Source organism: Lycorma delicatula, chromosome 8 (assembly GCF_047948215.1).
Source record: "Lycorma delicatula isolate Av1 chromosome 8, ASM4794821v1, whole genome shotgun sequence".
In the NCBI taxonomy this organism is placed as follows: domain Eukaryota; kingdom Metazoa; phylum Arthropoda; class Insecta; order Hemiptera; family Fulgoridae; genus Lycorma; species Lycorma delicatula.
The window spans coordinates 27,321,952-27,334,121 of record NC_134462.1 but is presented as its reverse complement, the minus strand read 5'-3'; the positions used below and the strand labels follow the sequence as shown (position 1 = coordinate 27,334,121).

The window sequence follows — 12,170 nt, the reverse complement described above, 5'->3', positions numbered from 1 at the left end:
GATGTAGTATTCAAATCCATATAAAGGAACTGTCTTTACTAAGATTTGAACCTAGAACTCTCGACTTTGAAATCAGCTGATTTGCGATGACAGTTCACCATTAGACCAACCCGTGGGTTTCTCATTTCTTCTTGAGATTCTTTAACTTTCCATTCTTTAGCAAAGTCTTGACATTCCAAGTTCTTATACACAATCGATCTTTTAACTTCTTTCATTGCTTTTAACTTCAGAAAATTTATCAGAAGCCAGCATCATAGCATAATGGAAGAAATTATCTCTAGGATTATACATGGTTTTCAACCATGTATGGTTTTACATGCTTTTAATGATAAGTTTAGTGTTTTATTTATTTATTTTTATTTTTAAGGCACTGTTGGTGTCAATGTTTTTCCATTGTGATGTTATTGCTGGTACGTATTTTAAATTGAGAAAATGTTGGTTAGATGTGACTATTTAATACTTCTTTTTTTCCTCCCAAGACCAGAATTTTGTATTCTAATATAAAAGTGCCTTTTATATATATAAGTGCCTTTTGCATTCTAATACATAGACTTCCATAAGAAGTTCCTCCGCTTTTGGGAGTAGTTTTTTACCCACAAGGCAGTAGAGTGCTCTGTGACCACAACTTCTCATCCCCCCCATTAAAAGAGGCCATTGGCACTTTTAATGGAATGGGAGGCTGGAATAACCCTCCCTTCATTCGATAGCTGCTTGTATATATTAGCAGTTTTTAATTTATACAATCATTGCCCCCTCTCTACTGGGGGTAGGTGAATATTTTCCCTCCTCTGAATTTAAGAATACTGTAAGATAAAATATAGTCAAAGTATAATGTTTTTTATAGATCTATGAATTAGAAAGAAACTCTTTGTATTAAAAGAATATATTGGTGTGGATTATAGTACTTTTTGGCAGTGAAACTTGGTCAGTAGGGAAAACAAAAAGGAAAAGAATAGAGCATCTTGAAATTGGGTTTTACAAGAGGATGTTAAAGAAATTAAAGTTGGAAATGAAGAGATCTAAAGTTGAATAAGTGAGGAGAGAAATTTATTATAGAGAGATGTACTAGGTAGATTATTGGGACATGTTGTAAAACAACCATGTTTGGTTAGTTTTATAATGGAGGAAAATGTAGGAGGTAAAATTGAAAATAACACTCAACTGTTAAATGTATTTTATTCATTACATCGTTGCTCTTAATTGTTTTTATGTTTGAATTTTTTAGTTTTGAAACTTGTTGGCAGTTAATGATTTAATCTCCCTTTTGTGTTTTCTGAATAAAATAAATAAGTCTTTTACTCTGATTGATACATAATAATTCATTATGATGTAGACCATATCAGGAAAGGATAATATGCTACTACAGTGTTAAAAAACTGAACTGTCTGGATCAAGGGAAACCCTCCCTTAATCAGTTTATCTGATCAAAGTAAAACTTTACTCAGAACAAAATACATAATAAATTATAAAATAAAAAAGTACATTTAGTCTATATTAATAATTTAAAATATAAACATATGAAGTAACATTAAAGTAAATACATGAAAATAAAATACTTACAAAATGCTTCATAATTCAGAAGATATTGGTGAAAATTATTTGAGCACATAACTTATTATGTAAATGATGAATGGAGTGGAGAAAATTCAGTTTTTCTTTTAATTAATATTATTTAAATGTTTATAAACCGAGTAATATTTTTTCTTAAAAGAAAATCTTTTACAATCTAAAAAACAGAAAAATCTTTTATTTATGTTAGATAAATAGTAGTCAGGTGATTTTAGAGTAATTAACTCAGCTTCAAATAATGGGCAGGCAGGAGTAGGTTTCATAATGAACAAGATAGGGAAGAGAGTAGAGTATTTCAAAACGCATAGCGATAGAATCATTGTAATAAGGATAAAATCAAAACCTAAACCGACAACGATTGTTAACGTCTATATGCCTACAAGCGCCCATGTTGATGATGAGGTAGAGTGTGTATACGAAGAAATTGATGAAGCAATTAAACATGTAAAAGGAGATGAAAATTTAATAATAGTTGGAGATTGGAATGCAAGCATTGGAAAAGGCAAGGAAGGAAATATAGTGGGGGAATACGGGCTGGGCAAAAGGAATGAAAGAGGGGACCGACTTATAGAGTTTTGCACGAAGTATAATTTAGTAATTGCAAACACCCAATTTAAAAATCATAATAGAAGAATATACACTTGGAAAAAGCCAGGCGATACTGCAAGGTATCAGATAGATTATATCATGGTTAAGCAAAGATTTAGAAATCAACTCGTTGACTGCAAAACTTACCCTGGAGCAGACATTGATAGCGACCATAATTTGGTGATAACGAAATGTAGATTGGGGTTTAAAAACCTGAAGAAAAGGTGTCAGATGAATCGGTGGAATTTAGAGAAGCTTGAGGAAGAGGAGGTAAAGAAGATTTTTGAGGAGGACATCGCAAGAGGTCTGAGTAAAAAAGATAAGGTAGAAAATGTAGAAGAAGAATGGGAGAATGTTAAAAAGGAAATTCTTAAATCAGCAGAAGCAAACTTAGGCGGAATAAAGAGAACTGGTAGAAAACCTTGAGTTTCAGACGATATATTGCAGCTGATGGATGAACGTAGAAAATATAAGAATGCTACTGATGAAGAAAGTAAAAGGAACTATCGGCAATTAAGAAATGCTATAAACAGGAAGTGCAAACTGGCGAAAGAAGAGTGGATTAAAGAAAAGTGTTCAGAAGTGAAGAAATGAACATTGGTAAAATAGACGGAGCATACAGGAAAGTTAAGGAAAATTTTGGGGTACATATATTAAAATCTAATAATGTGTTAAACAAAGATGGTACACCAATATATAATACGAAAGGTAAAGTCGATAGATGGGTGGAATATATTGAAGAGTTATACGAAGGAAATGAATTAGAAAATGATGTTATAAAGGAAGAAGAGAAGGATGAAATGGGAGAAACAATACTGAGATCTGAATTTAAGAGAGCATTAAAAGATTTAAATGGCAGAAAGGCTGCTGGAATAGATGGAATACCTGTAGAATTACTGCGCAGTGCAGGTGAGGAAGCGATTGATAGATTATATAAACTGGTGTGTAATATTTATGAAAAAGGGGAATTTCCGTCAGACTTCAAAAAAAGCGTGCATCATAAATCTTAACTAGAATTCTATACAGAAGAATTGAGAGGAGAGTGGAAGAAGTGTTAGGAGAAGACCAATTTGGTTTCAGGAAAAGTATAGGGACAAGGGAAGCAATTTTAGGCCTCAGATTAATAGTAGAAGGAAGATTAAAGAAAAACAAACCAACATACTTGGTATTTATAGACCTAGAAAAGGCATTCGATAACGTAGACTGGAATAAAATGCTCAGCATTTTAAAAAAATTAGGGTTCAAATACAGAGATAGAAGAACAATTGCTAACATGTACAGGAACCAAACAGCAACAGTAACAATTGAAGAACATAAGAAAGAAGCCGTAATAAGAAAGGGAGTCCGACAAGGATGTTTCCTATCTCCGTTACTTTTTAATCTCTACATGGAACTAGCAGTTAATGATGTTAAAGAACAATTTAGATTCGGAGTTACAGTACAAGGTGAAAAGATAAAGATGCTACGATTTGCTGATGATATTGTAATTCTAGCCGAGAGTAAAAAGGATTTAGAAGAAACAATGAACGGCACAGATGATGTCCTACGCAAGAACTATCGCATGAAAATAAACAAGAACAAAACAAAAGTAATGAAATGTAGTAGAAATAACAAAGATGGACCACTGAATGTGAAAATAGGAGGAGAAAAGAAGAGAGGAATAAAGAAGAGGGGAGAAACGGAGGTAGAAGAATTTTGTTATTTGGGGGAGGAGAATTACTAAAGATGGACGAAGCAGGAGCGATATAAAATGCCGAATACCACAAGCTAAACGAGCTTCAGTAATAAATATAATTTGTTTACATCAAAAATTAATTTAAATGTCAGGAAAAGATTTTTGAAAGTTTATGTTTGGAGTGTTGCTTATATGGAAGTGAAACTTGGACAATCGGAGTATCTGAGAAGAAAAGATTAGAAGCTTTTGAAATGTGGTGCTATAAGAGAATGTTAAAAATCAGATGGGTGGATAAAGTGACAAATGAAGAGGTATTGTGGCAAATAGATGAAGAAAGAAGCATTTGGAAATATATAGTTAAAAGAAGAGACAGACTTTATAGGCCACATACTGAGGCATCCTGGAATAGTCGCTTTAATATTGGAAGGACAGGTAGAAGGAAAAAATTGTGTAGGCAGGTCACGTTTGGAATATGTAAAACAAATTGTTAGGGATGTAGGATTTAGAGGGTATACTGAAATGAAACGACTAGCACTAGATAGGGAATCTTGGAGAGCTGCATCAAACCAGTCAAATGACTGAAGACAAAAAAAAAAAAAACAATAGTAGAAAAGATCTTTTACATGGCTTGATAATTTATTAAAAATGGAACAGAAGCATAATAAGCTCTTCTCAGAAGTTATAGTATTGTATTGCATTACGTAGAAAGACAGTGCTGACTGATTTGGTAGGGACAGATGTGATTATTTGTTTAAAGAACTTGCATTTATAACCATTAAAATAGGATAAATTAGCATTTTTAATTATCTAAACATCAGTTTTTATGATTCTTACTTGATGGACACCAATCAAAACCTGGCAGCCCTTTTTATAACTTGAAAATTTGTTCTGACTTTTTGAGTGAGCTACAAGAGATGAAATTATATTTTAGGTGGAGGGTATATCTAAGTATAACGAATATTTAATGATAAGTTTAGTGTTGTATTTATTTATTTTTCTTTTAAGGCTTTATTGGTGTCAATGTTTTTTCATTGTGATGTTACTTTTGATATGTGTTTTAAATTGAGAAGATGTTTGTTAGATTTGACAATTCAATACTTCTTTTTTTCCTCTCAAGACCAGACTCACGTTTCTGCATAACTCAGCTTTGGGGGATGCTGTTTGCCTCAAATTGAACAGGTGGCCATGCCAGGCCCGGGTATGCCATTCCCAACGCACTACCCAAAAAGCTGGCAAAGGTCACCACCAAGTCCTTCTACATTAAATGCATCACCCTTCTCAACTCCTTAATGCATCCTTCATATTCTTCCCAGCTACAGTTTGGTGAGATATACACACAACCATGTCCACAAGCTCCAGCCACACAAACCCTCTGCTCCCTCTCCCTTTGACAGAAGTGGCTTGCCCTTTATTATAAATATTGCAGCATTCTTTTGGCTACCCGCAAGCCATCCCTGCCCTTTACTTTCTTCATTTTAGGCTCTGACACCATCAGGATATCTGTGTCTACCCTCCTCCCTATTTGTAGAAGGACCTATTGCCCAACATCACTTCTGTAAACATTCAACTGCAGAAACTTAGGCATTGATAGCTTTACACAGGGCGCTACCCAGCTGATACCCTTGAACTCCATATTTAATACATTTTAACTTCAGCTTACAGACACTAGCCTTGTATCTTTCTTCACCACAATTAAAACATAGCATTGATTTATCCTGACCATTAAACCTTACTTAAGTCGCTAATATCTTTAATTGTTGATGCAACTATAAATAAAAGTATTAATTATTATTACACCTTACTGCCACATGACCTACCTCCTGACATTTTTAGCAGTGAGTCTTATACTTTCGCAGAGCCACTCTACATAATACCCAGCCAACCCTTATTCTGCCTTTGGCTGCTACTCCTGCTCCCTCTACTACTGGCATAGATACTGTGGTATTTTTGATATTCCCAAAAGCTGGCCTCAGAGATGTAACTTTCATTTCACAATCTTGATCCCCCATAACTTCCCTGATTGCTGCAATTATCTTGGTGTCTGTAACTCCCTCTTCCATATCTTTAATATGCAAAAAAACCTTTTGCGTGCTCCACTGCTCACGCTAATCCAGATAATTTATTTTTAATATATTTTGAGCCTTCTCTATCTCTTTCCTTGGAGCCTTCACCTGAATATGTAGTGACAATTAAATACCTGGGTTCACCTTCGGAAATGTACATTTGGAGCTGTTCATTAGTGACTATTCTTGCCTTCAAAATATTACTGTTATGCATCTCGGAAACTGTTTAGACAATGTTCCCATCTGGGAACATGTCTGGAAGTCTTATCAGAGTATTTTTGAGCTCCTTAATCACTTTATGCTGGATATCAGAGACATCAGAAAATCTTTTTTAGATTTTCGCATTTCCTTTTTGCATTTTACCACAATCATTAATTTTAGTAACAGCTAGAAATCACACAAGGTAGTCAGGTGAGTAAGCAGGATAAAATCATTGTTTTTTTAGTCAGATCTCTCTTTCACATTGAATACACTATGGCTTGGCACATTATTGTGATGAATGAACAAACTCATTTTCTCACTCACCTTTAAATCAAGAAATGTCAAGCTAAGTGCTAGACTTTTCCATAGTCTCCATACTGTATGAAATTTTCAGATCTCTAAGTTCCTATTCAAATTTAAAATTGCAGTTTTTTTAAATTAATTTTTCAGTTCATTTATAATGATTAGTAGTACAGCTTTATTTGAAGATAATTGATAAACATTTTAAATTTAGGAACTTTCATTGATTCATAAGTATTTAGTGTCTTATGAGGTGTGACACCTTGTCTGTGGTAATTTTAATTTCTTATTCATAATCTATCACTTATTAATGATTACTTTTGTTTTCAGGTACAGCTCCTGTGGTTCCATTTCTGCCAGTTTATGCAAAACAGTTAGGTTTTTCGCCCTTATTAGTTGGTTTTATTTATACAGCATTACCTTTGATGGGAATGTTGGCAAAACCACTTATGGGTGCAATAGCTGATAAATTTCAGTGTCATAAGTCATTATTTATTTCTTTTTTAATGTTATCAATAGTTAGTTTCTTTTCAATGATGTATATACCACCAACTGGTAGCAAAGAAATACTGATGGATATACACTGTAATTTGGATTCCATTGTTAAAGTTTGTTCTACTAACGGTGATATGTGTATGGCTGATAAAATTATAGCGGAGCAGAGTACTAATTCAACTACATTTTGTAAGGTATGTTGTAATTTCCATTCTATGTTTTGTAACATTTAAAAAAATTTACATTTGTAATGTTTTTGAATTATTAGAAAAAAATACATATATTTCATGTGCATTTCCATTTTTTCGGGTGCTAGCTCCAATCCTCTGGTTTGAAGCCAATTGCTTACGCGATCAACTGCTTTATTGGCACTTCTTATCACGTCTTCCTCTAAGCGTCCAGCTGTTAGCAACGCTAAATCATCCGCGTAGGCGACTAAAGACACTTCTGTGAATTCCAGCCTCAACACGTTACCAATTGTTATATTCCATAACAAAGGGCTTAGAGTTGAGCCGTGGGGAACTGCTTGTATGTGAAATATAATATCCCCTTCTTCCGTAGCCGTCAATTACCTTCGATCTCATAGGTAATCTCTAATCGTGGCTTGTAAGTATGAGCTGATGGTTCTCTCACTCAAAGCATCCATAACTGTCTTTCACGGAATGCTATTAAAAGCATTGCGGATGTCCAGGGGAATCCTTCTGGTCCTCCGAGTGCCTGTTCTGCATTCCTCAATTCATCTTTTCACTCTGTAGAGTGCGGTGAATGCACTCTGGTGTTTCGACTTGTCGCGTCAAAATTCAAATTGGTACTGTGAAAGCCCTCCTGATTCATCTAACTCCAACGTGATTCTCTCAGATAAGAATCTTTCATAGACCTTACCCAGTGTTGAAAGCAAACATATCGGCCAAAAGGATCGGATCACTCGTCCCAATGTTTCACCTTGGGGATTAAGACAAGTCTCCCTCTTTTCCATGTTGATGGAAATCGGTATACCTCCAGTGCCTTATTTATAGCCTCTAACGAGCCAGGAGCATCTACTCATCAGCCCTTTCAGCAGTCTACCAGAAACCCCATCTGGGCCCGGGCTTTTCCAACTACTGTTCCTCGAAACTGCCCATTCAAATTCATCGATGCTGAATCGTCTTCGTTCATTACAAACAATATCCGTCTGTTCTGTTACTTCAATTTTGAAGAGGAAATTTGCTGCTTGTATAGCTTGCTCCCTGTATAATGGGGGGGAGGGGCGCACCGAACTTCTTCATCAACACCCCATGTGCCCTCCCGTATGGATCATCATCTAATTTGGCTACAAGTTTCTTCCAGGCCTCCCGTTTTGGAATTCTTGATCGTAGCGAAATAGCGGCAGTCACCTCTGGGACTGCCGCAGTATCAGTCGCTGCACCAGCATCGCGACCTGTGAACGTCCGAATTCCCATATTGTTCAGTACCAGCAAAGAAATCCTTTGAATCTTTCAATGTTGTAATTCGAGGAGATATAGCAACTTACAAACATGCAGTGGTTTAGGGTGACTGCAACGAAGCCCCTTCCAATTTTCACCGCTCCAACTGTCCAGCGATTAGCTACATTTATTATTGTAGCAACTTCTTCTGCGTGTACTAGTCATTCTTCTGATGAAACTATCCTCTTGTTTGGTTCAGCAATAATTTGAAAGTCGACCGCCATGTTTAATGCAGCCTGCAATATCATGGGTAACAATATCATGGCTAACAATATCATGGGTAACGGCCCGTCTATCTACATTAATTTGGAGAAAATTCATGATTTATGTAAGTGACAATCCCGGCCTCCAGTCCGGTGTCCGACTCTTCTGCAGTCTTAACATTTTTTAGGTTCTCTGCACACGCCAATTCTATGGCCCACACTCCCACAGTTATAGCATAAGTCTCCACAGTTGGGTCTCTTACAGAATCTCGCCTTATGTCCTATGTTCCAACAACGGTAACATCTTATGTCATCAGTCCTAGGCTCTCTATGGCAAGAGTGCCACCCTACTTTAATTCTTTGTTTGTTTTCCAACACCTTAGCTTCTCTTATAGACAGCATCACCATGGCCTTCTGTGTCTCACCAAAGACTGGTCTTTACGCATACACTTTAACCGGAATATCTGGCCCCACTTCTTTACTAACTGCGGCCTGAACCCTTCTATAGTGGTATCCATGTCAAGATCCTTCACATGAAATCATTCTGAAATCATTCTAGCGTTATGGGGCCCTTCTCCAACCACCACATTCTCCACTTTCGTTCCCAAACATCTTATCACATCCTCATGCTTCTGAGATGAATCAATCACTCAGATCTCCATAGTATCCGTCGCCCTTGCTCTCTTTACGTACACATTATCTTCTGCAAACTCTTCGCCGAAACCATTCTTGACTTGTTTTAATATGTCAGCATACGTCTCCCCTGGTTTCCTAATCGTCACAATTGATGTGGCCGGCCCTTGGGGAATTCTTTTCTTAGGTTCTCCCTCAATGAGATAGAGGGGCCCTCCATTAACTTCTCTCTTCTTGCGCAGTGTTCAATTATCTTACTAAGTTTAGTACCAGACTCGTCATTTGGGATTATGAACTCAGTTCTTGTTTTGTCCATATTCCCGATCCTGTACAGAGCTTTTCTGATTTGTCTAACCAATTCATCATTCTCTCTTCTACCACAATCACAAATACTGTGCTTTTGTCTTCGTTTTCTGGGTATAACATTTTGATACTCTTAGAATCTCGTACAATGGTACCACTCGAAATAGGCATTCCAGTATCCAAGCACCTTCCAATACCCGGAGCCAAATCCGTAATCATGCCGTGTATGGACTTTTCTTCCATTTTCATTTAGGGACCAGGAAGATACGCGATCCCTCAACTACTCTTTCCGGGAGACCACATAATTCCCACCTCCACCTTCAGATAAAGATTTTTCTGCCATTTAATTTCCATGACGTCTTCCAGATCACATAAGACACCAGACTGTAGCGTTTTCTCAACCTTCTCACGATTCTTGGCCGGCGTTTGAGTACTCTTGTCGTCGATTTCCATGGTCACTTCCGTTTGTGTCTCCTTGTGCTTACCCAGTACGGGTAGGGCTATCTCGTATAAAGATTTCACCACTACTTCCACATCTTTCGCCTTCCCAAGATCGAGTAGGCGCACTCCTTTATTTAGGTTTTAGTGTTTGTGTTCTGCCGTATCAACATAATCATACGATGTATCTCCGACAGAATATGATCTAAATCCGTATCATCCGACACGTCATCCTCACTACTCGCAAGCTCGTCTACTTTCCTCTTGAATGACTGCTCCTTTGACTCCTCTTTTTTCTTTCCAGGATAACTTCTCAGACGTCGCTGATTGTGTAACCTTCATTTCTGCCTCGCTTGCTTGTCGAAACGGTCCAGGCTCCTTTTTCACCCTGGAGGCGTTTCCTTCCATTTTTTTTGTTGTCTGGATGGTTCTATCGATGTAAGGCCACCAGATCTTTTTTCTAGGTCAAATTCCTCATTTTTTTGAGAAAATTAACAGAAATTAAATTCTATTATTACATCAGTGAACGTAGCTTAATTTGTAAAGCTACGAACAAAAGCTATTGCTTTGATAAGCAAGCTGCATAAATAAAACCAATAATTAATTAGATTTATTCTACTCACCCGATAAGATAAGATAACAAAGTCCTGTTTAAATTATCTTTTTAAATATTACTTATAAATTCAAAAACAAACAGTGTTATCAATATATAACGACCATCTGTCCCCTAAAACTCGTAACACTAATCCACCCGCGTACGCACGCACAGCTAGCAACGAGCGAATATAATCCTTATTACTTATAATAATATTATTAAAAAACTAAAAAATCAATCCATTATCCAAATAACTCATATATTGTAAAAAATACATCCGATACTCTAATCCCAATATCTGTTGTACAATCCAGTATAATAAAACCAAATATATCAGTCAAAACACAAAGAAAAGCTGAGCGCGATAAAAATACTACCTCACTCGGCACATTCCTACTTTTAACTTCTATACCTCTACTTATGAATATTATTCAGTCGAACTGAAACAGAGGTCTTCGGTCCCGTATTGGGGATATTAAAGTATTGGCGTGCGCATGTGAACCACTAATCATGTGCTTCCAAGAAACGCATCTTTTACAAGATGCGCTAACACTCAGAGGATATTTCTGTGAGAGATACGACTGTGTAATACACAGTAGGGAGAGTGGCGGAATTGCTATTTTCATGCAAAATGAGGTGTCTGTTACAAGGATACTATTAGCTACTCTTTTTCGTGCTGTTGCTGTGAAGGCCACTATCCCCTTGAACTTGCATGTCTGCAATTTCGCGAATGGCACTGAGAAAGGCACCGGGGATTGAACAACTTGACCCGGATCTTTTTTACAATCTGCTGCCTGTCATAAGAGCCACTTGGCAGGCTGTTCTCAGGATGCTTTAGCTGGGGCTGCTTCCCAAGTTGTTAGAAAGTGGCTTTCATGAGGGTGCTCTTAAAACCAGGCAATGGTCGTCGTGAGGTTGGCAGTCATCGACCCATCAGCCTTTTGTTGGTTGTCGGCAAGTTGCTGGAAAGGCTGGTTGTGGAACGCCTATGGGAAAACATCGATATGAACTGTTTTCTAAATCGAGGCCAATACGGCTTCATGAAAGGGGTTGGTACTGAGGATTTCATCTTAAATGCTCTAGCCGAGGTGGAAAGCACCGACTGTAAATATGTTTTCGCAATTTTTATTGACATAGAGGCAGCAGTTCCTTGTGTTGGAGTTCTGTCCTCTATGAGTTCGAACGCTGTAATGTTCCCGTAGCCCTATAGGGTTACATAGTGCGTTAGTATTTGTCTAACCATACGGCTCTGTTTAAAGATGCGCACCTAGTTGTGGAAAAATCCGTCACCAGAGGAAGCCTGCAGGGTTCCGTTCTTGGTCCCTTGCTGTAGAAGCTGGTGTTTGACGGATTTCTGGGATTGAGGTTTCCAGAAGGGCTCACGACCCAGGCTTTCGCCGTTGACTGTCTCCTTTTAGTTCGTGGTAATTCGCAATCACAGCTAGAAGACCGGAAGCAGGCGGTCTTGTCAACCGCAGAGGGCTGGATGGACATGCAAAATTTAAAGATTTCTTTAAAGTTAACTTTCTTCGAAAGTTTATACTTCTCAAGGGTGCAGACAAATTATCATTCAGTCATAACCCCCATATTAAATATTAAGGCTGTGTAATCAGCAAAGTTAGAGTTCTTAAGTAGCTAGGTGTT

General features: G+C 37.2%; 1 protein-coding gene across 4 annotated transcripts in view; it reads left to right on the top strand.

The window, feature by feature from the left end:
• Positions 1-12,170, top strand: part of LOC142328856 (major facilitator superfamily domain-containing protein 6-like) — a 189,754-nt gene that overhangs the window by 20,799 nt on the left and 156,785 nt on the right. For all 4 annotated transcript variants that reach the window (XR_012757373.1, XM_075372966.1, XM_075372964.1 and 1 more), the window contains exon 3: positions 6,727-7,085. Coding sequence is in view for 3 of the 4 variants with exons in the window: in XM_075372966.1 (XP_075229081.1) it covers positions 6,727-7,085 (359 nt within the window). In the remaining variant the exon portion in view is untranslated. The remainder of the gene's footprint in view (positions 1-6,726; positions 7,086-12,170) is intronic.